Source organism: Sus scrofa, unplaced genomic scaffold, assembly GCF_000003025.6.
Source record: "Sus scrofa isolate TJ Tabasco breed Duroc unplaced genomic scaffold, Sscrofa11.1 Contig1224, whole genome shotgun sequence".
Taxonomy (NCBI): Eukaryota; Metazoa; Chordata; class Mammalia; order Artiodactyla; family Suidae; genus Sus; species Sus scrofa.
In genome coordinates this window covers 10,567-38,001 of record NW_018084839.1, presented here as the reverse complement: position 1 = coordinate 38,001, position 27,435 = coordinate 10,567, and the positions used below count along the sequence as shown (strand labels likewise).

At 45.4% G+C, this 27,435-nt stretch overlaps 1 gene segment (V, D, J or C); it reads right to left on the bottom strand.

Annotated features, from left to right (window-relative positions):
* Positions 1-19,431: 19,431 nt before the first annotated feature.
* On the bottom strand, positions 19,432-26,751 carry LOC100736718. The segment is given in 2 exon segments: positions 19,432-20,025; positions 26,608-26,744. Coding segments are annotated over 2 exon segments (381 nt in total).
* Positions 26,752-27,435: the final 684 nt, after the last annotated feature.

Sequence of the window (27,435 nt, the reverse complement as noted above, 5' to 3'; positions counted from 1 at the left end):
AAACCCAACTTGAGTTTTTTAATTAAAGCTGCTGATGCTCATATGTATTACTTCACTTGTATATTTCCAGTTTGGGTTTGCAGGTATTTTCTTTCAGATGTCTATACTAAGTTCACAGGCCAAGGAGCTCCTTTTCCCACTTTGCTCGGTCTTTGTCTGATTTTGCATTGAGGTTCATGTAACAAATGAAGGATCATTTTCTGCTCTTGTATTTTCTCAAATTTGGCATAATTCAGAAGAGGCATGAGTTTTCCTATAAGTAGTGTTCATCTCTTAGGATCTGACTCTAGAATTTCCTTTGGGAAATATTTGTAAGGACCCTGTCCAATTATTTTCTGATCACCCTGACAGGTAAGTTTCCCAATGTTGTCAGTTTGGGAAGTGATATATATTTTTAGGATTTGCCTCTTAACAGCTTGCAATTTTGAGGCATAATATTTATAGTTTTTCACAAAGTTCTCCTATGGCTTCAACTTATGCTGCACACATGGTCCAAGTGTTTTATTATGTGGAATCTCCTGAATCTGGATAAAGCTCTAAGAAATACTCCAAGAATATTTCTGGCCAGCAAGTGAGGAAAAGGCAAATACAGGAAGAATCACTCCTTCCACCTCTTGGAACAGGTCACTGTCACCCACAGTCCCTCAGGGAGTCTGATCCACTGCTGTCGATACAGTGCAAGGAGGCAAGGCAGCCATTATTCTGGGAGAGTAGAGTGTGCAGAGTGGATGCAGCCAGCACTGCAGTCAGATGTGCTCCGGCTTTTGGGGGAGGGCAGAGAAGCCTCATTTCTAGCTTTAGCTTCCTGGATGAACTTATCCCCAGGTAGATTAAACACTTCTTTCCTGTATTAAACATGATTTGGCAAGAAACATCAAGAGAGAAAATCTCAAAATCCACATGGGATAATAGATGGATAATCCAGAACACACACGCAAATCAAAACTTACAAAATCTGACAATATGGGATAAACACTGGTCTAAAATTGGACAAAGACCATACAAGACAGTTCATCAAAGAGACAGACCAAGACAAATAAGATATGAGAAATTATTCCACTTCTGTGTCATAGGAAGATGCATAATAGACACCACTGCGCACCTGTCAGGATGGCCTAAGCCAAAACGTGAGAACACTCAATGCTGGCAAGGATGTGGGCAAGAGAAACTCTTATTCATTGCTGGTGGGGATGCAACATGGTACAGCCATTGTGGGGACACGCCAGTGGTTGCATACAGAAAGAAAGTCCTATCATGTTTTTCTCCAACTTGAAAACAATACCCGCTTGAATTCTGCACACAATATTCCCTGGCCTTTCTAGCAAAACTTGCCATGACCTTCTAGTGTGGTCTGAGAAATGCTCTCAGCGGATGGAGGCACCAAGAGCAGCTGGGGTGGCCAGCCTCACACATCTGCTTCCCCGAGGGGGGGTTTGTGCTGGCTGTAACACTGTGGGAGGTGCACTGTTAAGCTGCTGACAATAATAAGTTGCAACATCTTCAGCCTGCAGGCCACTGATGGTGAGGGTGAAATCTGTGCCAGAATACACTACCTTGAACCGGGAAGGGACTCACTTTGCAAGCGGAGGCCATAAATGAGGAGCTTAGGAGCCTTCCCTGCTTGTTGTTGATACCAGGCTAAATTATTGCTAACACTCTGACTGGCCGGCAAGTGATGGAGACTGTGTCTCCTAGAGATGCAGCCAGGGAGGCTGGAGACTGGGTCACTGGATGGCACAGCTGGACCTGAGAGGGGAAACAAAAACACATATTCCTGTTATCAGAGGACTTCCTTGAAGAGCCCAGAGGTACTGAGCACAGTGGCTGAGGGGATGCTCCCATGCCCAGACACACAGAGACACTCAGGTGTCCACAGTGAGTAGGGTCAAGGGGCAGGTTCAGCAGTGGGAGTCATTGTGAGGGTCTCCCTCCTCACCTGGGAGCCAGAGCAGCAAGAGGTGAGGAGCTGCATGGGGGCCCTCATGTTCATGCTGGGTCCGACTGCCACTGCCTCCTCCCAGGGTGGCCAGACTCTTAGTAAGTGTCCAGGGTAGGGGGTTGTGCTCTGGGAACATGCAAATCAGCAGGGGGAGGGGAGGGCTGGGCACAGCTGCAGGGCTGGCTGGTCCCAGTGACAACCCAGGGGCTGTGCCTGGGGACTCAGGTCAGAGCAGGGAGCACACATGTAGCTGCAGAGAACAGGTTTCTCCCTGGAGACCATTAGGATGGACTCAGTGCCACTGTCCTTTTGGAGAGTATTTGTTTTCTTCCCTCAATGTTCCCCATTTCTTGCTCCATCTCCATCTAAGAGCTGGAATATCAGGGATAAAATATTTCAATACTGCAGGGAATTAATAATACCACTTCATTGTGTGCCTGGAGCTATTCTTGAAGCTGGAGAATTTTCCTCTATGGTCTTGATTCTCTGATGACTAGGATGAGTACATGCTTTGATGCTCCTCAGACCAACCACTGACTGTGTTTCCCTGAACTAATGTGTTGGTTCACCTGCATCTTCTGCATCACCAGATCTCCTAAGAGATACCAGCTCTCAGGGTTGGTGGAAGGGAGCTGGGGCTCAAGCAGGGGGAGGCATGGACCATTGAGAAAGGTGATGTTAGAAACCTGACACTGGGCAGGAGCCCACAAGGTGTGGACATGGCGCTGGCAGAGACAGGAGGGGAGCCTCGCCTGTGGTATGGCAGCCACAGGGGAGACAGGAGGGTGTCCCTAAGGGGGTGCTGCAGTCCTGGCCCAGTGCCAGGTGTGGAGCTGGAGGGACATGAGGAAGCATTCATGTGGCTGGCATGGCCAGTGCTGGTCATCTCCCCACCACCTCTGCTTTTGGTCCGTTACAGAGGAGGGCCCTGGACTTGGAGCTCAGATATGGAGAAACTAATAACACCCAATCCAGTCTGATCTTTTCTCTCTGAAGCAGGGTGAGGACAGACCACAGCCTGTAATTTTGAACTTGAGCCCCAGCCAGAATTGTCTGAATTGAAGGAAACCAGCTGAAACTGACCCAGGACCTCCTTCTATGCTGTCTGGTAACTTCCTGGTGGTTGTCGGCTGGCTGAAGTCCTTAGATGGAGTGCCATCCACATTCTATTCCCAGGCACCCAACAGCTGGCAGCAACTTCTGAAGAAAATGTTCCCCCAAAGGCAAGTGAGCTCTCAAGTGTGCCCCCCCAACACAGGTTGAGATTTCCATTCCATCCAGAGTGTTGAATGTGTGTCTTTTCCTTAAAGAAAGAGATCAGCTGACAGCTTCTCTGATTCTGGAGACCACACACTCCACCAAAGGAGGGCTGGTCTGGCTCAGGAACCAGGGGCATGGAATCTGCCAGATGGGAGAGGGGCCAGAAAATCAACTGCTCTCTGCAGGCTTCAGTGCCAGTAGCCCTGCCCCCTGGGTCTGTGAGGGCACAGGGGACTTGCTCAAAGACATTGGCCCTCTGACCCAACTGACATATAGTGACCACTGGGCTGAAGGATAATGAGCCTAGTGGCTGCTCCTGGGAGGCCCTGGCAGCCATTCCCTGGATGAGGTATGGGAGGAACCCCTGTGTGGGGAGGTTGTCCTGGTGGGTCCATACCCCCTGTCTACACAGAAGGGGACCCAGGCTGGGACTGAGGCCTCCAGGCCTCTCCCTCCAGGCTCTCCAGACATTTCCCCAGAGCCCTGGTTGGAAGCTCTGCATCCTCTGGGCCCATAGCTGCTCCTGTGCCCTGAGGATGAGCCCCTTGGGAGGCCTGTGTTAGGACCTGTGACTCTGTGCAGGGTCCAGGGAGCGTCCTGCTCACAGGAGGATGTGCAGTGTCCCAGGCTCCACACTGGGCATCAGAGCAGCAAGCCATTTGCATTTTGGATCAAATTGTGCCCACTGTGATTATGTGTAGAAACACGCTCTGGAAGACCTGTCATTCTTTGTGTGTGTTCTAAACTTCCTACCATAAGCCGCTTTCTTTTCTTCTTTGAACTTTCTAGTAAATCCAAGTTTATCTGCACTTGCTATGGAATCTCTTCTGCTGGATATGAATAATCTCTCATTGGATTTATTGATCAAAAACTGGATTCTATCATCCTGGACATCTTAAATTATTTTCCTCTGATCATACCGTGTCATTGCATGCAACCAGCATGCCCATTTTTGTTCAGACGTATTTTTAGGGCATTTTAACAAATGGGATCTATTTGATGTGTCCATTTTCTAAAATTATAACTAGAAACTTAGTGTCTAATATAAACATGAATAACATGTCACATGAAAGCCACATGTGTTCTTTTCTGATTGTTTTCTTTATGACAATATACTATCATGATTGTATCAAAATAATTTTTTTTTAAGTTGCCAAAAGGCATAACATTCATCTCGAGGTACAACATTAAAGGGTTTGGAAGCAACATTGCAACAGTCCAAAAAATAAAGGGTAATTGGAGAAATTGTATTTTTATTAGATGAGAGTGTGATGGAAAATGGAATAATACAAACTAAATGCCAACTACATGTATCCCTATCCAGTGGCACCAATTATTAGTATTTTTAACCAGATATTATGCTTTCTATATCACTCCCAAGACTGCATCTGGAAAAAGCTCAGAAGAGTTTCAGCAGAACCTGAACTGAGAAAAGGGAATTCAGCTGAGCTGTGGTTGTCCCACAGCCAACTTCTCACTGGCCTGTTTCTAGGGGGCATCACACCAAGGCCGGGCAGCTCTCAGGCTTAACATCGGGTGTCTGATGAGGAGCTAAGGCTCTGCTGGTCCACAGGCCTCAGCTGCACCCTCTGCCCCTGGTTCTCCCACTTCTTCCTCTTACACAGACTCAGAGCTTCTGCCCCTCTGCTCCCCAGACAACATGCACACCGATGTGTGCAGCTGGGCCCCAGGAGAGGGGTTTGTGTCAAGGCTGTATCACTGTGGGAGGAGATTGTAAAGCTTGAAAACAGTAATAAACTCCACATCCTCAGCCTCCACCCTGCTGATTTCAGGGTGAAATCTGTGCTGACCCACTGCCACTGGAACCTGTCTGGGACCCCAGTGGCCCTGTTGGTAGCAAATAGATCAGGAGCTGTGGAGACTGGCCTGGTTTCTGCAGGTACCAGTGCAATAGCGAGTCTCCATCACTGTTACGAGGCTCTGACTGGACCTGCAGGAGATGGAGGCCGGCTCTCAGGGCTGACTGACAGGGAGAGTGGAGTCTGGGTCAGCACAATGGCCCCATCGGATCCTAAAGGAAAGAGGAAAGTCAAAGATTCTCAACAATTGATAAGCCAATTCTCGAAGTTCCTTTCCTATTCAGTCTACATCTTTGTTTAACTGAGATCTAAAAACTTTAAAAGAACCAGGATTTCTGAGCACAGTGTGTTGATCTGCTACACTCCCCCATTCTGATCACCACTTAGCAGAGGACAGGGATTGATTTCATGTGGATCGATCTCTCTGCTCCAGATCCAAATCTCCGCTGGCAGAGGGTGAGAGTGTGAACGTCCTATGGGCCAATAACATGAAAGCAGTGCTCCCACAGCCCCCTTGCCTTCCCATCTCCCTCCATCCTCACCTGGGACCCAGAGCGGAGGAGCCCCAGGAGCTGAGCAGGGAACTCATGGTCAGCTGTGAACGGAGGAGCCTGATCAGTCCAAGCAGCTGAGCTGCCCTTTATGTCAGGCTGGCCAGGGAAGGTCCTCCTTAGGGGACAGCATGCAAATCCCCTGGTGGGGGCAGCAGAGGGAAAGAGCCAGTGGGGAGGTTGGGTGGGACTCAGCTTTGAGCCAGAAATCTCATGGGGCTCATTTTTCTCACCATTTTCACTCATTATCTTGACATTCATGAGAGCAGCTGTCACTTCTCTTTACTCCCTTAACAGTCTCAGGAAGATCTTTCATTGTCCCCGGTTGTGTTCACAGGTCATCCTTTTTTAATGAGAAGCTCTATCACAACTATTCACTGAATCTTTCTAGTCTTAATTAAGTAAGATTTTTAACATTAGAAATAGTAATGAATGCTGCTTAATATATTACATTTAAATCACCCATCAATGTGATCAAAAAGGTTTTCTTTGGAAATCATTTCTAATCAGCTACATTAATAACCCTCTGGACTCACTGGACCTCATGAGGATCATTGTCAGCGTGATGACTCATATGAGCCCCCAGAGCCTGCTCTTAGTAGAAATCTGGAGAGCTGCCCATGTGGGAAGCAGCTTGACTGAATTACCATCAACCTGAGGACCAGACCTAGTGATTTTTTTTAATTTAAGGCCATAGAGTTATAATACTTCCTATTTTGGAATGTGTCCTCTCTTTCTCTTCTTAGATAATAGAGCATAAGCCCTCATCTCACATGCCTCCTCTTCCTATTGGCAGGTCCAGGGGCTGCTCCGTTGTTCCTCTTTTAGCCACTAGGAGGTGTCTGTCTTTGTCCTTAAGGTCCAGACACAGCTCTTAAGGGAATCCAGTCATACCAGAGAACTGGTATTTTGATACAGACCTATAGCCATGAAACACTCATTTAAAGTCATAACTCATTATTCATTAGATTAGGAATATGTAGGATTTCTGGCTGTGGGTTAGTGGGTTAAGAATCTGGCTGCACTGGGTCCCTGTGGAGCCATGGGTTCCATCCCTGGCCCAAGCATTTCCATGTGCTCCAGGTGGGGCCATTAAACTATGAATAAAGAAATATGTAACCACATTCAGAGTCTTCTTTTCCTTTATTCAACTCTTTTTGTTTCTTTAACTTTCATTTCAATAATGACAGCATAATAGCGTGGGGCTAAATTGAGGTATACAACATATATACATAGGATTGAAAATATAGAGTTTTGAGTGTTTAAAAAGTTAGAAGATATTACCAGATGTTTTTAGTGAATTTTCATCTGGGTCCAATAAAAGACAGGACCTCTAATTTAGTGCTGGAAAAGCAGATTCAGTTTAAAACAAAATTAATCCAATTGAAAAAGTACATGAACAGACATGTCAATGAATATTCTTGGTTTTATGTGTCAAACTCAAATTAATAGCTATAACTGCTGAATAGGAGTTATACAACACAATGTTACCATTTCTTCCGTAACTTCTGAAGAATATTTTCCCTTTGTTTTTTCCTACTTCTAACACTCAGAGTGCTAATGTCTAAAGGAAATTTTTAATGACTACAGGAAATATTAACATAAAAGCATGCACAGGTACTTTGTATGTTGTTGTCAAATCCAGTAGACTTATCTTGAACATTTTGGGTATACATTTTGCTAGTATTTTATCTTTATCATCTAATACTTTCATTTGTGGTCTATTATGTTTCCATCATACGTCTCGAAGTTGACATTCTCTTTCTGTTTTCAAAGGAGTGTGATGGGCCTTTCAGTACATCCATTTAGGGAATTTTTAATGTCAAGGAGAGTGTCTAGAAGTACGGCCTAAGGAGCGGTCCTGTCTGTTCCATGAGACTTTCAGGAATACTTCGCTGCCCACTCCTACCTTCTGCGTTAGTATTCATGGCACCGTGATCTCACCTTACCTCCTGGATGTGAAGGACCCTGGCTCTCTCTCCTCCCAATCATTCTTGCATCCTCTTCCCTTCAGTCATTTCTATACTCTTGGGCAACTCCTCATTTGTTTATATTTTCAGGGTGGTGGTTTCACATGAACTTTTTTTCCTTGAGTTTGTGTTGCTGCCCTTTTTTACACTCTATACCTATTTGAACATGTCCTTTCTGAACATGTAGATTTTGGATTTCTGGGTGTTTATTTTGTATCTTGCATTTACTTGGTTAATTATCATTACTCATTCTAAAGAACAGTGTGACAGTTTTTCTTTCTGTAGATTTTTTTTTAAAATTTCCTTTGTTGGGGCTCCTCAGTGGCATATGGAATTTCCAGGCAGGGATGGAGTAGGAGCTGGAGCAATGCTGGATCTTTAACCCACTGCACCAGGCAGGGGATTAAACCAGCACCTCCACAGAGACAAGCCTGGTTATTAAGTCACCGAGCCACAATCAGAAGCCCTCCATAGCGTTTACAAGTATTCTGTGAACCCAAAGAATTTCAGTACTCAACTTTCATTTTCTCCTTTATAGGAGCCTACCCTTGAGAATGAATGCATTTGTTCATTCAATGATGTGTTGGAGTAGATATTTCCTGATCAGCAGGAGGTGTTTCTTTAGGAGCAAGGAGGAATTTAGGTTGCTGACGTGGTTTCTTTTAAAACAACACCTAGTCTGTATCCACTACAAGAAAGCGCATCAATCATAAAGCTGGGTGCTGTGTCCTTCGCACTCATTGGTGCTATATTGTTTCCAGAGGATGCATATCTGGAGCTGAATTTCCCACAACTTCACTCCCTGGAGCCACTAGATTCCCCAGACCCCAGCTGTCCTTTCTCTGAGGGACTGCATGCTTTTCTACTGGTTCACATTTGTCCTTGGTGCTTCCCTCTGGGAAGTAACCATTGCCTCCTAGGGTGCAGCCTATTGCTTCCCCTCCTGGCTCCATAGCCTTCTCTGTCACTGCTGGGATGATCTCTCTTCCCATAATCCCCAGGATCCTCACTTCCTCTGAGTCAGGCTGTTGATGTCATCAATCTGGGTTGTTCTTTTCTCCATTGACATAGAGGCATGAGGTTCAGAGTATCCTCTGCTTTTGGTGATTCTGTAACGTTGTGCTGTGAGTAATTTCCTTACTTTATTGTCCTATTTTTTATGGTGTACTGAGGATTTTTTTATGAATTCTGATTTACACAGCTAAGTTCTTCTATGGGACTTATGCCTATATGACCAAGGCAAGCTAAAAAAATTTTTTTCCATCCCTTGAGTGGCATGATGGTTAGTGTATTGTTTTCCAGATACTTTATTAAGGTATGCATTGCTTCTTATTCCCTCCCTTTCTCAGTATTTTATCACTAACAGATACTGAATTTTACTCTATAATTTTTTTTTTCTTTTTAGGTCTGCACCCACAGCATATGGAAGTTCCAAGGTAGGGGTCAACCTGGAGATAGAGCGGATGACTTATACCACAACCATGGCAACTCAGGTTCTGAGCTGCATCTGTGACATCATGACAATACCGATCCTTAACCACTGAGCTAGGCCAGGGATTGAACATGCATCCTCATGGAGAGCAGTCCAGTTTTGTTTTCACTGAGCCATGATGGGAACTCACTACTCTATACTTTGTAATGTGTCTATTTGAGGGAATCATTTTTTTTTTTTTTTTGCCTTTCATTCTTCAATTGGGGAAATTACATAACCATTTTATAAACTCAACTTGAGTTTTTAAATTAAAGTTGATTTTCATAATATATTATCCCGCTTATATATTTCCAGTTTGGTTTGCCTGTATTTTCTTTCAGATGTCTCCACCTAAGTTCAAGGCAGATGGGAGCATACTTTCCCACTTTGCTAGGTCTTTGTCTGATTTTGCAGTTTGAGGTTCACAGAACAAATGAAGGATCATTTCTGCTCTTGTATTTTCTCACAGTGTGTATAATTCAGAAAAGGCATGAATTTTATATAAAGCTAGTGTTCATCTATTAGACTGTCTGACCCCGTTACTTCTTTGTGGAAATATTTTTAAGGACTATTGTCGAAGAATTTTCTGCTCATATCCTGATGTGCTAGTTTCCTAATGTTTGTCAGTTTCAGGAAGTGATAGATATTTCTTAGAATTTGTCTCTTAATGGGTTGCAAATTTTTAGCAATATTGTCTATTGTTTTTCACAAAGTTCTCCTATGGCCTCTACTTGTACTCCATGTGGGGGCCAAATGCTTTATTATGTGGAATCTCCTGCATCTGGATAAAGCCCTAGGAAATACTCCAGAGATATTTCTGGCCAGCAAGTAAGGCAACTGCAAATACAGGGAACAGTCACTGCCTTCCTCAGGTTGGATTAGAATCACTGTCATCCACAGTCCCCAGTGAGTCTGATCCACTGCTGTCTGCTACAGTAAAAGGAGGCAAAGGCAGCCATTATTCTGGGGGGGGGGTAGAGTGCACAGAATTGTAGGCAGCTGGCACCTGCAGTCAGATATGCTCTGGCTTCTTGGGGGAGTGCAGAGAAGGCCTCATTTCTAGGCTTGGCTTCCCATGTGAACTTACCCCCAGGTAGTTTAAAATTTTCTTCACTGTTTAAAACAAGACCTGACAAGAAACACCAACAGAGACAAATCACAAAATACCCAAGGGATAAAAGACTGATAATCCAAAACACACAAACACACTCACAAAACAAACCTTGTAAAAACTGAAGAATAGGGGAATAAAAACCTGCCCACAACTGAGCCAAAGAGCATACTGGACAGTTCACCCAAGAGACAGACAAGGGATAAGTAAGCACAGAAGAGATGTTCCACATCCTAGGTCATCAGGAAATGAATATTTTTAAAAATAGATACCACTGCACACCTTTCAGCATGGCATAAATCCAAAACAGTGACCACACTCCAATGCTGGCAAGGATGTGGAACAACAGTTACTCTCATTCATTGCTCGTGGGGGTGCAACATGGTATAGCCCTGTGGAGACAAGCTGGTGGTTTCTTACAGAAACGGTCTTACAATGGAGGGTCTTGCATGGTTTTCCCCCAAACTTGAAGACAGTATCCAGATGAAATCTGCACACACTGTATATTTGCTGAATTTTGTATGGAAACCAGGATTTCTCTCAAAATTGATAATCTCTTAAGAAAATCCTTCTTGACTCTCAAGAATATCTTCACCTGCTATGTGAACCAAGTCACCTTGAATCACAAGCAAGGTGACTCAAGGGTCATCATCTCTGAATGTATTTCTCAGGAGAGGCATTGTCACATCTGTGCTGTGAGGGCTGAGGTGGGGAGAGAAAGTTCGGGCATCAAGGAAGGGCCCTGGCCCTTCTACCAAAAGCTTGCAGTGAACTTCATAAGGTGGTCTGAGAAATGCTCTCAGGAGATGGAGGAAGCAGAAGCAGATGGGGTGGCCCAGCCTCACACTTCTGCTTCCCTGGGAGGTTTTTGGGCTTGCCTATAACACTGTGGGAGGTGCACTATGATGCTGCTGACAGTAATAAGTTGCACATCTTCAGCCTGCAGGCCACTGATGGTGAGGGTGAAATCAGTGCCAGATCCACTGCCCTTGAACCCGCATGGGACCCCACTTTGCAAAGTGGATGCTGAATAGATCAAGAGTTTAGGAGCTTTCCCTGGTTGTTGTTGATACCAGGCTAACCACTTGTTAATGCTCTGACTGGCCCGGCAAGTGATGGAGACTGTGTCTCCTAGAGATGCAGCCAGGGAGGCTGGAGACTGGGTCAGCTGGATGGCACACCTGGCACCTGAGAGGGGAAACAAAAACCACATATTCCTGTTATCAGAGGACTTCCTTGAAGAGCCCAGAGGTACTGAGCACAGTGGCCAAGGGGATGCTCCATGCCCAGACACACAGAGACACTCAGGTGTCCCACAGTGAGCAGGGATGAGGGGTAGGTGTCAGCATTGGGAGTCATTTTGAGGTTCCCCCTCCTCCCCTGGGAGCCAGAGCAGCAAGAGGCTGAGGAGCTGCATGGGGGCCCTCATGTCCATGCTGGTTCCTGAGCACTACTGCCTCCTGCCCAGGGTGGGCCGAGACTCTTAGTAAGTGTCCAGGGTGGTGGGCTGTGCTCTGAGAACAAGCAGATCAGCCGGGGGAGGGGAGGGCTGGGCACAGCTGCGGGGCTGGCTGGTCCCAGTGACAACCCAGGGGCTGTGCCCTGGGACTCAGGTCAGAGCAGGCAGCACACATGTGCTGCAGAAAACAGGTTTCTCCCTGGAGACCATAGGATGGACTCAGTGCGCTGCCTTTTGGGAGAGTATTTGTTTTCCTCCATTCAATGTTCCCCATTTCTTGCTCCATCTCCATCAAAAAGCAGGAATGTTGGGGCTGACGCATTTCAAAATACTGCAGGGAATGTAATCAACTCCCTGAATTGTGTACCTGGAGATCTAATTGAGGCTCAAGACCATTCCTCTGCGATCTGATAACCTGATGTCCTTGGTGTGACACATTCTTTGCCCAAACACAGAACCAGGATATCTGCAGAATTTCCCTCCGGATTCCTGCTGGACTGAGCAGTGCACATGTGGGAAGAGCCTAGCAGGGTTGGGGAAGTGTCTGTCTGAAAGTCTGACAGGAAAATTCACAGCATTCCGTGCTCACACAGACTAGGGTTATCTGGGGCTCCACCAGCCAAAGCAGACCCCGCATCATTTATGGGCACAGGCTGGGTGTTCTGAATGGCTTTGCCTCAGGAATGGAGCAAAGTAGCCCCACACTCAATGCTGTTTGCTCTTTTCACACAAAGTGTATACAAGCAGGACTCCATAGAGTTAAGAGCTTCAGATGAAGATCATAGATGGTGCTGGAGTTCTCTTGGTCAACAGAGGGGTAATGATCCAGTGTTGTCACTACAGTTTCTCAGGTCACTGCTGCACATTCAGTCCATGGTCTGGGAACTTCATTTGCCTCGGGTGCTGCCAAAAATTTAATTACTGCGGAAATATAGTTTAATGTCACAGGTTAGAGAAAATTGGCAAAATCTAAAATGGTAATAAAAATATTAAAAAAATGAACATTCAGAGTTCTGGCCATTGGTAATAGGTTAACAAATCGGACTAGCATCCATGAGGATGCAGCTTGGATCCCTGGCTTTGCTCAGTGGATTAAGGATTGGCATTGCTGTGAGCTGTCATGTAGGTTGCAGACACAGCTCAGATCTGATGTTGCTGTGGCTGTTGTGTAGGCTGGCAGCTATGGCTTTGATTAGACCCTAGTCTGGGGTCCTCCATATGCCCTGAATGCAGCCTTTCAAAGAAAAGCAAAAAATTAACATCACTAATGAGCCGTGGAACGGCATCCAACATTATTTATAATTAGAGCCCTGAAGAGAAAAGGTGAGGAGAAAGTTACAGAACATTTTAAAATATATATTGCTTAACATTGTTCTTTTTTTTTTTTTTTTTGTCTTTTGTCTTTTTTGTTGTTGTTGTTGTTGTTATTGTTGCTATTTCTTGGGCCGCTCCCGCGGCATATGGAGGTTCCCAGGCTAGGGGTTGAATCGGAGCTGTAGCCACCAGCCTACGCCAGAGCCACAGCAACGCGGGATCCGAACCGCGTCTGCAACCTACACCACAGCTCAGGGCAACGCCGGATCGTTAACCCACTGAGCAAGGGCAGGGATCGAACCCGCAACCTTATGGTTCCAAGTCGGATTCGTAAACCACTGCGCCACGACGGGGACTCCTTAACATAGTTCTTGATTTAAGAAGTCATTACTAGGACTTGCATAATTCAAATTCCAATTCCCCTTGAAACCTTGTGTTCAGTGACTGAATATAGAGGCCCAAAATATCTCTTCTTAGCAATGGTTCCTAGCATCATGCTGGAAAATTATTCTGGAATTCATCTGATCTGAGGAATGATAAAATAATCCTCAAATTGAGGACATAATTTAACATAATTACAGCACATATTTCTATGCAGATTCAGAAGTCAATACATGCACATTTTAGAGTGGGTTATTCTGAATCATGTATTACCTGACCTGGAAGGAGGCCTTTTCAGCAAGAGTTCCAGAAGAGAAAAGGACTCTGCAGTGAGTCCACCTGCATTTGAACATATGTCCTAGGTGTAAAATGACCTTTCACGTCCTGTCCCAGGTGGGGAAAGTGCATGGAGGCTACAGAAAGCCCCATGGAGACAGACCACCAGGGGTATTGGAGCAAGAACAGAGTAACTGCTCAGCAGAAGACACATAGGGCTCCCGGTTGTCATTAACCCCTAGCAGAGACTACATGCTGTCTAGGCATCATGAGCTGGGCACGTGACCTGAGCTGCTGTTATGAGCTGAATGGCATGTGAGGCACCAGGACATAACCATATGTATGCACAGCAGCCTTCATCATCAGGTAGAAGGGGACACACAGGCTGGACCTTGATGAAGTTCCCAAGGCCCAGATGTCCTGAGGCACATACAGAGGCTACTCAGAATCACATGGAATCTAACCTTGCTGCAAGGCTGCCTTTTCCTGCTCCTCCATCTCTAGAGTCCTGTGGATGCTCCATAGCCTCGTGACCTGGAGAGAAAGTAATGAAACTTTAATTCATGTAGGATATGTTACCATCCCTTCAAAGTAGATGTTCAAGGCCTTAAATCCCATTTAAGAGTAGTGGATCTAGTACACCTGAAAGTATTTTCGGTGGCAGGACATGAAGTCCTGTGTCCAACCCACTTTAACACACAGTGAGACAACCTGAGCCAGAGATCTTCACAGACTCAAGGGCAGTGGGTAACGGTTTGGTGAAAAACTCAGGAGACTGGATAAACCTGGGCGACTGGTGCTGAAGAATCCCAAGCTGATTGTATGGAGTGGATCTCCAGGACTGGGCTTAGTGTAAGGACCTCTGTGCTCTATGAACATGGTCAGTCACTGATGTCTCCTTGGCTGGAAGCGCTCAGTGATCAGAGAGCCAAGGTGACCAGCTCTGTGGATGTCAGTTTCCTGAACACCCCAGTGCTTGTTCAATGAGGTCATGCGTCACCTGGCCCAAGTGGCCAGGAAGGAGCTCCACAGCCTGGATGTCCCTCACCTCAACCTATATGGCTTTTCCCTCAGGGAATTGCTCCACAGGACAAAGGCAGGGACTCATCTGGTCCCTAAACTGTCACCCTGGCTTCAGAGCCTGGGGCACCATCTAGCCACCTGGTGGCAGCTTTAGGACATGCACTCCCTCCGTCAGGAAGGGAAGGTCATTTGTGGTCACTGCCCTGGGCTCCTTGTCTGGGTCCACTTGCCTCTCTTGTCTGCCATGTTCTGCCAGCACCCACACCTGTGCTCACAAAACCCCTATTCGGCATCATGGTATCTCAACAACAGGGACGGGAGAGAATTCATTGGTCCTTTTCTACAATCGGTGAACTGGAGATGGGCACTTGCCATCTGCCTCTCCATGGGCTGAATCATGAGCCACTGCAGCTGCCGACCCTGAATCCCCCTGAACCGTGCTCTGAGTGAAGATCAGGCGTGAGCCACTCTGCGCTCTGGGAAAACTACCAGAACAGGTCTTCGGATAGTTGGATATTTAGAGGAGAAATTTTTATGAGCCCGGTTCTTGCATCTCCTCATATCTAGAAAGGCACTTAAATCCTTCATGGTAACGTCTGCTCCTTGTGATTAGCATAAACCGTCATGAGACCAGCAGCAACCTTCTCTAAACACGAGTGCACGGTTGCATGTTCCTCCCCCCATCACCAATATCACATGTCTACTGACATTTCCTCTCCATCCAGGAGTGCTTTTCCAGAGCTCCCTGAAATGCTGCCCCCAGGCTATAGGCATCCTCTTGCTCCAGAGAAGCCTTGGTTCTCTGCTTACATTGTGCATAGAGTTTACCTCCACCGGATACAACCAGCCTGAACACTGGAATATCCGCGTAGAGAATTGGTTACAGTCAGAGTTGGTATTAACTGTTTTTTGGTACGGTTTTTATTATTACTGGAATACAAAGCTTCAAGATGCAAAATGCAGAAATAGGAGTGCCTCATATGAATGTCACCCTTGCAAAACCTTTCTTACTGTCCTTGAACTTGATCTCTCAGTTGCAGACATCTTTGTTCTCCACGAAGGCATGCTCAGGTTATGGGCACAGTCATGGTTCTATGGACCTGGGAGAGAATTCTTTCCCTTGGCTACTCAGGGCTGCTCATGTCACTAAACCAACAGCCCAAGAAGGACATGAGCCATTTGGGTGTTTGTCCTGAAACTGGTAATGAGGACAAAGAGACTTGGCACTGAGGCGTCTCTGGGAGGTCCCTTAACATTCTAATGTCCAGTGTAAAAAGTAACAGATTACAGGAGCAGAGTACTGGAAAATTAACCAGAAGTTTCCTCCCACCCACAGGGGTGGCTCTGGGCTTGGGAAACCAGGGGTGGCCTTCTCTTCTGTCTCTCTTGCATTTGTGGTAACTGGTTTCCATGCCACCTGCACATCTGACCTCAGTGGAGTCACAGAAGAAGGGCAGACCAAGATTGCAAGGGTCTTACAGGGCAGGCATGGGTGGAGTGTGTGGTCAGGCTCCTCAAGGTGGCTGTTCTCTGCTCTCTGTCCATCCCCTGCCCCACCAACACCCTGTGCACATGACTGGCCTCCTAGGTACCTGCTCAGGTCCCCGCTAGTGATGCATGATCCAAGGGGCAGTGAGGGGCCTGCTATTCACTGATTTCCCTGGTACCTAAGGAGCCAAAATACCTTACTCCCCCTGTAGCTTATAATCTCCTCTCTCCCCCTGGGAGGAAGAAGGCAGTCAAGTGGTGCACCCGCCGCATAAAAGGGGGTGTTGTGTGGTTTTCTTTCACTTCTGGTCTTCACTCCAGCTGATTCTGGACATACCAGGTTCCTGCTGTCAGATCCGGGATCTCTTCCTTAGCCCTTCATGCCCTTGCCTACTTACTGTAGGGTGGTAGCAGAACACAATTTAATGCCCCAACTGTATCTTAATTTGACCTTGTGTGTAGTTATTTTCTTTCCTAATTAGAATGAACAACACTCATACAACCATGTGCATTTAGCAGCAATTTTCACTATGTTCTCTTCAATTGCACAGAGATACATCAGTGCAGACAGCTGACAAAGGAAAGGTCCTTCACCCTGTGGAGTTTCAGTTCAGTGAGAGGGAGTCAGACTAGAAGTGTGAACATCATGAAGCAGTATGTTTTCTCGTACATTGGAAGATGAGGACTCCCTGGAACAAGAGTGTGGAGCAGAGTGTGCTATGAATGCAGGATGGCATGACCACAGAGCAGGTGCCAGAGCCCGTGTGCTTGGGTACCCCAAAACTCATACCCTGAATTTCTTTTTTTAATTTTGGTGTTGAAAGTCTTTACTGACAGATTAAGAATTATGTTTATTAAAGGATGTTTGGATTCCAATGTTGTGCCAATTCTGCCATACACTGAAATTCAACGACTCAAGGTAGAGATGTTATAGAGGGAGGTGCTTAGGTCATGGGAGTGGGTCCCTTAGCATTGGGATTCATGCTCTTAAAAAGACACCTCTAGGGGTCCCTGGTCCCTTCCTCCATATGAGGATAGGAACGGTGCCCCTCACCAACCACACACACTGTCAGAATGATCCACAAACTACAGCCTCCAACAATCCTGAGAAGTAAATGACTGGAGTTTATCGACTGCCCAGTCTCTGGGTTTAGTTGAATAGACTGAAGGGACTGAACAGAGGACCTTGGAGCTGACTTGATGGGCTGAGAGTCACCCCACTGGGCATCTGCAGACAAGCTCTGCCTGCTGAGAGACAGACCATCAGGAGCAAAGCTGGGATGTTCAGATGGTGTGGCTCCTTCCAGGCAGAGCCAGGACACCAGGGAGGCTGGGTGCCAGGGAGTCAGAGGCTGGTGCCGAGCAGAGGGGTCAGGGCATGCCAGGGAGTGTCCAGATCAGGTGCAGTCCCATGGGCACTGAGAGGACTTGGGCTTTTGGTCTGTGTGAAGTGGAATCTAGTGCAAGTTTTGAGCAAAGGGGAAACATGACCCATTTTGAAACATCTCTCTGTTATGGATTGAGAACCGACTGCATGTTGGCAAGGGGGGAGCTGAAGGAATTGACGTATCACACTTGTCAAGTTTAAGGTGCCAAACATTTCATTTGATAGAGTTATATGTCCAATATGGTTGTCACTGTAGCATAACCAGACTCCTCTCTCCCATGACGTAGTTATCATTTCCGTTTTGTGGAGGAAACAATGAAGATCTGGTCTCTTGGCAGCTGTGAACCTCCTAAGCCAGTACTGTTGACTATGACCCCTCTGCTGGGCATTCCCTCCCCAGAATTTTGAGTCTACAAGGTCCAGGCTTTTGCCCTTAATCAACAGGACCCCATAGGCCCCAGCCCAGCTTCCGGTCCCCCCCATTCTCATCTGTTCTCAGGAGCTGGGCTGTTTTGGGTTCCACATAGAAGTGATATCTGGCAGTGTTTTCCTTGGCTGTCTGACATCACTCACTTCACATAGTGCCCTCAAGGGCCATCCTGCTGTCCCGAAGGGGAGGATTTCCTTCTCCTTCATGGAAGAACACCTGCGTGTTTGTATTTTTATTTACATACACATGTATTATACATCATATGCATGTTCACTGTTCTGTAGCTCCAATTGTCTTCACCAGGAGCTGGCCTGCTGATGCTCCTGTACCTTTGGTTTATATCCTCCCACCCAAAGAGGAAGCTCCAGGTCACTAGATAGTCACTCACTTGGGGCTCAGATGACCACGGCATCACTCAGTCCCCAGGCTTCCCACTTTCACTTGCCTTCTCCCAGGACCTTCCAGAAACTCTGCATTTCAACAAGGCATTAGTGTTAGCAAATAATTGAATAAGTGCCTTAGGTTTCACAACATGAGGGCTCTAGTCTGCTTATTCCTATGGATATTTCTCTATACAATTTTAGACCTAATGGAATAGACACATTGAAGTGTTCATTTCCTTTGCCATAAAATTTCTTTTCCTCATTTCTAAAGTGTTTTATATTCTTAAGCAGAAAAAATAGATCAGGTGTTTCATCAATTCAGTGCTTCTTTTCCTGTCTGTAATGCTCTATCATGGCATGTAAATGACAGGGCACATTATTTGGTCAAATGTCACTTTGGAACAGTAGTATAACTGGGATATTTACAGAATTTATTCAATGCAGGAATTTATACGCTCTTTACATTTTCCACTAAAATATATTATTTCATTTATTTTCATTTAATGATCATTTTGTATTAAAATGCATTTATTTATTGTTTGAAACTTTTCCTTTTGACAACAGACCACCACATGTGTCAGACCTACAACCCTATTAGTTTAGATGGGTCCTCATTTGCTTCCCATCAGGGAGTTTTACAAGTCTCCTATCATTCTAGATTATCCTGGGGTAAATGGAGTAATCTTTATTTTCCCCTTTATTCACGATTGTAGTTTATTTTTAAGGCCCATTTTAAAAACTGAAAGAACCTCCCTTTTGCTACAAAACATGTAATTAAGGCAAATCATAGGCTCTGGCATTGAAACCTTGTATTTGTTGTACATTGTAAACAACCTATATTAATAAACAAAAGTTAAAGTCTCTAACAAATAATTCTCATGCCGAGTCACCCTGAGGGAGCACGTGTGGAATACTTTCTCAAGTATGTTAAAGAAAGTGGACCTGTACAGATTAAGAAAGGAAGAAACTGATAGATGGGAAAAGTATCAATTCACCAATATTACCAAATGTTACATTGAGAATTATGTGCCACTCATGGTTCATTTGTAATATGGTTAAACTTTTCTTGCCTCACATTAGTGTCATTTATTGATTATTACATTGGGTGCATTTAATTGTCCAATGTAGGAACAGGGAGGATTGGGCTTCCCCTTCCCTCAGCCTCCCTGTCACATCCCTGGTTGCTACAGGACACAGGAACCACTAAGTATCCCTGCTGCTTCTGCCAGGACCAGGCTGTGCAGTTGATGGGGCCATAACAGAGGAGCCTGAGGTGCATCCCAGATGCTCATGGCCCAGAGCCCTCAGCTGCCATGTACCCCCTGAGCCCTCCCACAGCTGCCTTGCACATGGACTCAGAGCATCAGCTCCCAGTTCCCCAGAGAAGGTGCACCTTAGGCAGCTGGGCCCCCAGGCAGGGAGGTTTGTGTTCAGGGCAGTATCACTGTGGGAGGAGATTGTATATCTTGCAAACAGGAATAAACTCCAGCATCCTCGGCCTCCACCCTGATGATTTTCAGGGTGAAATCGGTCCCTGACCTACTGCCACTGAACCTGTCTGGGACCCCAGAGGCCCTGTTGGTAGCCCAATAGATCAAGAGCTTTGGAGACTGGCCTGGTTTCTGCAGGTACCAATTCAAATAATTCTTTCCATAACTACCTCGGAGGCTCTGAGTGGACCTGCAGGAGATGGAGGCCGGCTCTCCAGGGCTGACGGACAGGGAGAGTGGAGTCTGGGTCAGCACAATGGCCCCACTGGATCCTGAAAATATAGAAGAGTATATTGGCATAAACCCCATGAGTAATTATGAGAATTTTCTACTTGCTTTTTCTTCACACTAAACTCTTCTTTGCATGTTGATTATTATACAAAATTTCCAATTCCAACCATCCAAGTTTACAACATAACAAGAGGTCCCCAGATGTCCTGTCCACTTTTCCACACTTCCTATGCCTCCATCTCTAGCAGGGGATGGGAACCTGCTTCTTCTGGATTTTTCCTAATTATCACTTTGCTAAACCTCTCCTGCCCTTGGCAGAGGGTGAGAGATATGCACATACATGTGGGCAAATACACATGACAAGCAGTGCTGCCCCCACAGCCCCCTTCCCCTTCTCATCTCCCCTCCATCCTCCCCTGGGACCCAGAGCAGGGGGAGTCCCAGGATCTAGCAGGGAACCTCATGGTCAGCTGTGAAGAGATGAGCCCTGAATAGTCCAAGCCAGGCCTGAGCTGCCCTTTTACGTCAGACTGGCCAGGGCAGGTCCACCCTAGGGAACAACATGCAAATCCCCTGGTGGGGGCAGCAGAGGGGAAAGAGCCAGAGGTGGGGGAGTGGGCACAATTTTGACCTAAGGGAAATCAAGTTCTCCTGTGTTTAGAATGAAATGGATACATAGCATCTGTAGTTCTTGGAGTAGCAGGTGGCAGAATCTCACCATGAAAGTCTGAGTTAATTGCAAGAACCAGGTGTCCATGGGGCAGCTGCTCTAAGAATGCATCAGAGACCCTGGGTGCAGACGTGTGGGTCCAGGGTCAGTACCAGGAGGGCATGGCTGTCTGCCTCAGAGCCTCCCAGATGGTTCAGATGGGAGGACAGCTCCCTCCCCATTTGTCCTGATCACTCATGTTTTCTGCCAGTAACAGCACGGAGTTGAACTGGTGCAAGAGCTGCCATGTGCCAGCTCTTCCCGGGTTGACTGCTTATGGACCTTAGAGTCAGGTGTTAGAGTCAGTTAGATTGGATCGTTTCCAGGTACCTTGTGAATTACATTTCAAAGAGCACTTAAGAAACAGGACTTGACTGAGGAAAAAAGATGTTATGTCTGCTGTGCAGAGAGTTCATAGTCCCGTTTCAGACAGTAAGAAAAGGCATAAGAATGTTATGTCTCAGGCACTAAAAGGAAATATCTGAACCTGTTTAAATCTGGTGCATATTATTTCATAATTCTGTTTCTCTCTGTCTCTATCTCTCTCTGCCCTGTCTCTCCATCTATATATGGCGATCATGCCATGTACATGCCTACATGTACATATGCACAGACACATGTGTATATATGTATTATATACGTGACAGGCTAATCAAAGAATTTATGAAGAAAGCATTCACTTTTCATGAGGAAACATAATGAAAAAAGCATGATTTTATGTGATTTTTGAGAGTGTTCCTAAAATATTATTTCCCAGGTTGACTCTTTCTCCTCAAAGCGAGAGTTGCCTGGTTCTTGACTGTTTGGTGTAAGAACCTCCTCCTCTCACTGATGTATGTTTATTCAGATCCCTGAGTCAATAATTCCAAAGGAGATGCTGTTTGCGAGGAGAATAATGTCTGGGTCCTTTGTTTTCATGTCACGGGATAGTCTGTGTCTGTTACAGACACGTTCCTGGGCTTTATCTTTGAATGGTCACTGTGGACCAGGGTTTCCAGCCAGCACTACTCAGGGATTCAGCCTGTCACCCCCACCTGTCATGACATAGGAAAACCACACGATTCCTCAAATGTTTCAGACTGATGCAGGTCATGTTGACCTGAACAGCCCCTGAATAACAGTGACAATGTTAAATGGCTTTTATTCTGAAAATAAAGTCTTGGGGATTAGAAAAATTAGACTTTGCCCTCTTATTAAAGTCTGGATAATTTAACCCTAAATTGAGGCTTAATTGACCAAGACAAATTACCTAATACAATAGTATGGAAGATTCCACAAGAAGCTTTTGTCTGAATGATCCCTGGGAAATGCGCCATAATAGGATTTTGAAACAATGCTGAAACGGTAACTGAGCAAAACCTATGTTCACCTATAATGTGAACACGATGGCAACAATCTCATTTTGCTGCCATTCATCAGGGCCTAGAGGTAAATGTACAATTACAAATGTGACATATTTATCGGGTCAAAATGTTGTTTTCCATTTCATTGTATCTATTTCTGGAAGTGTTTGCTTTCTTGGCTTTGTTTGTGGTGCTAGCCAAATGATTCTGGGTGTTGCTCCTGGCTTTGAAGTTACCAGGCAATGTCTGTGTTTCTACAACCAGATGCAGGGCTGCTTTCCTGAACATTCCAGCCAGTGCAGGATACTCATGGCTTGGCACGACTGTCTTGTTCATGTTTGAGTTTATGTTCATGCTGGCATTTTTCTGTAGGATGGAGACTGTGACACACTCTGGGAACCGTGTTTTGTAGACTTTGTTACCCCACAGAGCTCCCACCTGGGCTGCTTCAATCAAGATGAGAGACAGCAAGAACTGTTCCCCGTCTGGATCCAGATGGAGGTTCCTTGTGTTGAGATCAGGCCCCAGCAGAGGGGGCCCCAGGGGCAGGTGGGCTGGACCAGATCCTGAGCCCTGAGCACCTGGGATTGGAGCTGGCTGCCTGTCAAAACCAAGAGCACACTGTCACTCACCAGAGGATCAAGTCCATGGCTTAAAGGGACGTTGGGTTATGGAAAGCCCAGGGAAGGCTCTGCGAGTGTTTTTACCTCTGACTCTATCAGTTATTTCAAAACATGGAGAAACATATGTTTCCACACATGACTCTTCTGGATCCTCAAGAACTTCCTCTCCATCTGCCTAACAGGCATCTGTATTTAATGGTTGACGCATTGTTATTTCTTTTCTCTTGGAACAAATTTAAAAATTCCTTAGACATAAAAAATGATCAATAGGATAAGTGGGAAATCACGTGTTCATGACGAAGGCTTTTTGTCTAGAAACATTAAATGATGTGCTGAATCCTGCTCCCCGTGGAGTAATTGCACCAAGGAAGACGGTCATTGCATTGTATCATCTGCCTGAGCTTCCTCTGCTCTGTAGGTTCTTCACCTGCTCCAGGAACTTCACTCTGAGCTCACCCTTAAAACCCAGTATTTGTACCTGAAATAACATCTCCTTCAAAGCCATGGCTGTACAGGCTGCTTAGCAATCTTCTCCCTCGTGCACATGTGAGGTTCTCTTTGACCTTGTAAGCATGTCAGGTGACTTGAGATGTGGGCAGTGAGGGCACAGGGAGGTTCTGGGACCCGCAAGGCAGACCCTGCCTGTGGAGGAGGATTTGTATGGTGCCCTGGGTTCAGCAAGACAGGATTTTCTCAGAACGTCATAGATAAGGTCATGCACATAAAGCCAAATGGGGCCTCTCAGCTGAGAATTCTCAAGTTCAGTGCTTCTCTTTCATAGTCAGTGACTTCAGGAATCTAGCAATTCTTATGATTGTGAAAATGGGACACTGCAGACATTCTGGGAAAAAACCAACATTAAATTAAAACACTTAAAATGATTTTTTTTTTTTTCTGTTGAGCCCATAGCATTTGGAAGATCCAGACTTGGGATTGGACCCAAGTCACTGCAGTGACATTCCTGGATTTTTAAGCCATGGCAACATAAGGGAACTCTTAATTGATTTCTTAAAGCTCAATAACAATGCCTGTACGTCACCAGTTTAACGCAAAAGGGAAGATCATATCAGGAAAGACACAAGAGATGAGCGAGATTTTTAGTGCTCACTCCTCACCTTATAATACAAATCTATTAACCACCTCAGTAGTGACAACAGTGAATTCTGCCTCAGGGACCCACTAGCCTCACAGAAGTGACTTCTCATCCACTCATTCACTTTTCACCAGAAGCAAAGATAAGCCAGAGTTCAAATGCTCTTTGAAGCATTGTTTGCACTCACTTTTCAGTGCTTCCAGAAATGTGTAGGTGGACTCTTCTAAAGCAACTGCTAGGTCAAGTTGGTAAAAAGGAGCAAAAATTAAAAAAAATAATGAAAGTAAAATAAAATGAGATACAATGTGTATTCCTGAAAGGAGGCAGGGAGGTCTTATAAAGTTTACTGAGAACTACAGGCCATAATAAATTCTTAGAAACTTCCATGTGGGAATCTTAAATCCCATATTCTTTTTTTTTTTTCCCACTGTACAGCAGGGGGGTCAGTTTATCCTTACATGTATACATTTCAATTACAGTTTTTCCCCCACTCTTTCTTCTGTTGCAACATGAGTATCTAGACATAGGTCTCAATGCTATTCAGCAGGATCTCCTTGTAAATCTATTCTAGGTTGTGTCTGATAAGCCCAAGCTCCCGATCCCTCCCACTCCCTCCCCTCCCATCAGGCAACCACAATTCTCTTCTCCAAGTCCATGATTTTCTTTTCTGAGGAGATGTTCATTTGTGCTCAATATTAGATTCCAGTTATAAGTGATATCATATGGTATTAAATCCCATATTCTTATCCTGGGCAGTTGGGAGGCTCTTCCATCAAGACATGGGCTCTTAATTCTGGGCCCTGACAGCCTCATGTGAAATCTAAAACCCATTATGAGACTGTCTATTAGTCTACAATTCTAGGTAAACTTATTGCATCAAAATGATTTATTTAAGACAATAGCAAGAGGAGAATTCTTGGATTCTATGGAAACATGAAAGCAAAGAACTCCTGGTCACAGAAATGCAGGCAATCCTACTTACCAGACAGGTAAACACCTATTGTTTTGGGGCTTAGTGGTAATATTTAAAGTAAAACTCAGTAAAAATCATTCGTCTTCATTGCAACATAAAGCCATAGTGTTGGTTATAACTGGAATTGAACTGACCTAAGAATATGTATTAAAAAAAGATAACAAAAAAAACATGCTATAGCATTTGTCTGAATGTAAATATTTGCTGAGAGGAGAAGTGAAGAGGGAGACAGAAGAGACGTTGTAATCCTCACTGTGGTAGGCAGATAAAGAAAAGCTTTGGACCAGAAGGACCAAAACTTGCAAGAGGATAGACATGTGCGGTAAGAATTGGACCTGACTGCCCCCTAGTGGGCTGTTGACATAAGCTCAGGGACAGTGTCATGACTTGAAAGGTGCAGGACACTTATATATTCAGATATATATTTAAAGCCTTTAAAAAATGAGACATTTCAGCTATTCATTTAATTATATCTATACCTAGGAACTGTGGGTGAGATTTGTATTCACGAAATGAGTCACTTTATTTATGTTTGACATTTTTTCCTTTTTATGACAGTATACCATCAAGCTTGTAATCTGCACAAAATTATTTAAGTTGCAAAAAGACAAGAAAATCCAGAGCAAGGGAGAATGTCAGAGGGTTTGGAAAATCAACATTGAAAAATCCACAAGAAATAGAAGGGTGAAAGAGATGTGATATTTTCATTGCATGAGAGAGCCATGAGATTACATTGGAAAATAGAATCACACAGGCTGAAATTGCAGCTAAAAAGATCCTTTTCTAGTAGTGCCATTGTTTCTAACCTGATGTTATGCTCTCCTCTATGGTTATCAATACACACCAGCATAAAAGTTCTGATTGGCCCAGGCAGAAAACAAAGGCTGAACAAATGGACTTCAGCTAAGCTTTGGGTGACCTGCAGGCCAGCTCCTATCACTGGCCAGTTTCTAAGGGGGCATCTCACCAAAGCCAGGGAGCTGACAGGTCTGAACATGTGGTGTCCGAGGAGGAGCTGAGGCTCTGCTGGTCCACAGGCCTCAGCTGCACCCTCTGCCCCTGGTTCCCCACCTCTTCCTCTTACACAGACTCAGAGCATCTGCCCCTCTGCTCCCCCAGACAACACACACCCATGTGTGCAGCTGGGCCCCCAGGAGAGGGGTTTGTGTCAAGGGTTGTATCACTGTGGGAAGAGATTCTTTATGTTGCTGGCAGTAATAAACGCCTGCATCCTCAGCCTCCACCCTGCTGATTTTCAGGGTGAAATCTGTGCCTGACCCACTGCCACTGAACCTGTCTGGGACCCCAGAGGCCCTGTTGGTAGCCTGATAGATCAGGAGCTGTGGAGACTGGCCTGGTTTCTGCTGGTACCAACTCAACAAATTTTTTCCATATTTCTCATGGCTCTGACTGGACCTGCAGGAGATGGAGGTCGGCTCTCCAGGGCTGACTGACAGGGAGAGTGGAGTCTGGGTCAGCACGATGGCCCCACTGGATCCTGAAATAATGAGAGAAAAGAAGAGCATTCTGAGCCAGTATCATGAGTAATTTTCACAATTCTCTACTTGTTATTTACTTCATGCTAGGTTATTTTTTGATTCTGATTTATAGGCAAAATATTCAATTCCACAAGAACCCGAGATGTTCAATGTATAAGGAGCCCTCTAGAGGTCAAGTCCACTTCCCACACTTCCTATGCCTCCCTCTTCACCACAGGATGGATATTTTTTCTTCCCTATTTTTCCTTATTCCTATTTGTGAAACATCATATTCCCTTGGCTGAGGCTAAGGTGTGAAGCTAACTTGTGGGCAATTACACATGAAAAGCAGTGCTGCTCCCCACAGCCCCCCCTTGCCCTTCCCATCTCCCCTCCATCCTCACCTGGGACCCAGAGCAGGAGGAGCCCCAGGAGCTGAGCAGGGAACCTCATGGTCAGCTGTGCCCGGATGAGCCCTGATCAGTCCAAGCCAGACTAGAGCTGCCCTTTTATGTCAGGCTGGCCAGGGCAGGTCCTCCCTAGGGGATGGCATGCAAATCCCCTGGTGGGGGCAGCAGAGGGGGAAGAGCAGGTGGATGGAGGCACTCACATTTGAACCAAGAGATATCACGGTCTCATCATTCTCATCATTTTCACCCGTTATCTTGACATTCATGGGAGTAGCTGTCACTTCTCTTTACTCCCTTACAGTCTCAGGAAGATCTCTCATTGCTCCCCTGCTTGTGCTCACACATAATCCTTTTGAATGAGAAGCTCTAGTACTTCTTATGTGCTGAATCTTTCTAGTCCTAGTTTAGTAAGACTTTTTAGAATTAAAAATAGTAACGAATGCTACTTAGAATTTATCAAACACTTAAACCATCAATCAATGTGATCAAAAAGGTTTTCTTCTGGAAATCATTTCTCTTCAGCTACGTTAATAAACCGGCTGGACTCACTGGACCTCCTGAGGATCCTCGTTACCATGATGACACATATGAGCCCCCAGAGCTGCTCTTCTTGGAAGAAATGTGGAGAGGTGCCCACGTGGGAAGCAGCTTGAGTGTAAGTCCTTCATCCCTGAGGAATAGACCTAGGGATTTTAATTTAATTTAATTTAATTTTATAATTTAATTTAATTTAATTTTTCTTTGTCTTTTTGCCTTTTCTAGGGCTGCTCCCACAGCATATGGGGGTTCCCAGGCTAGGGGTCTAATCAGAGCTGTAGGCAC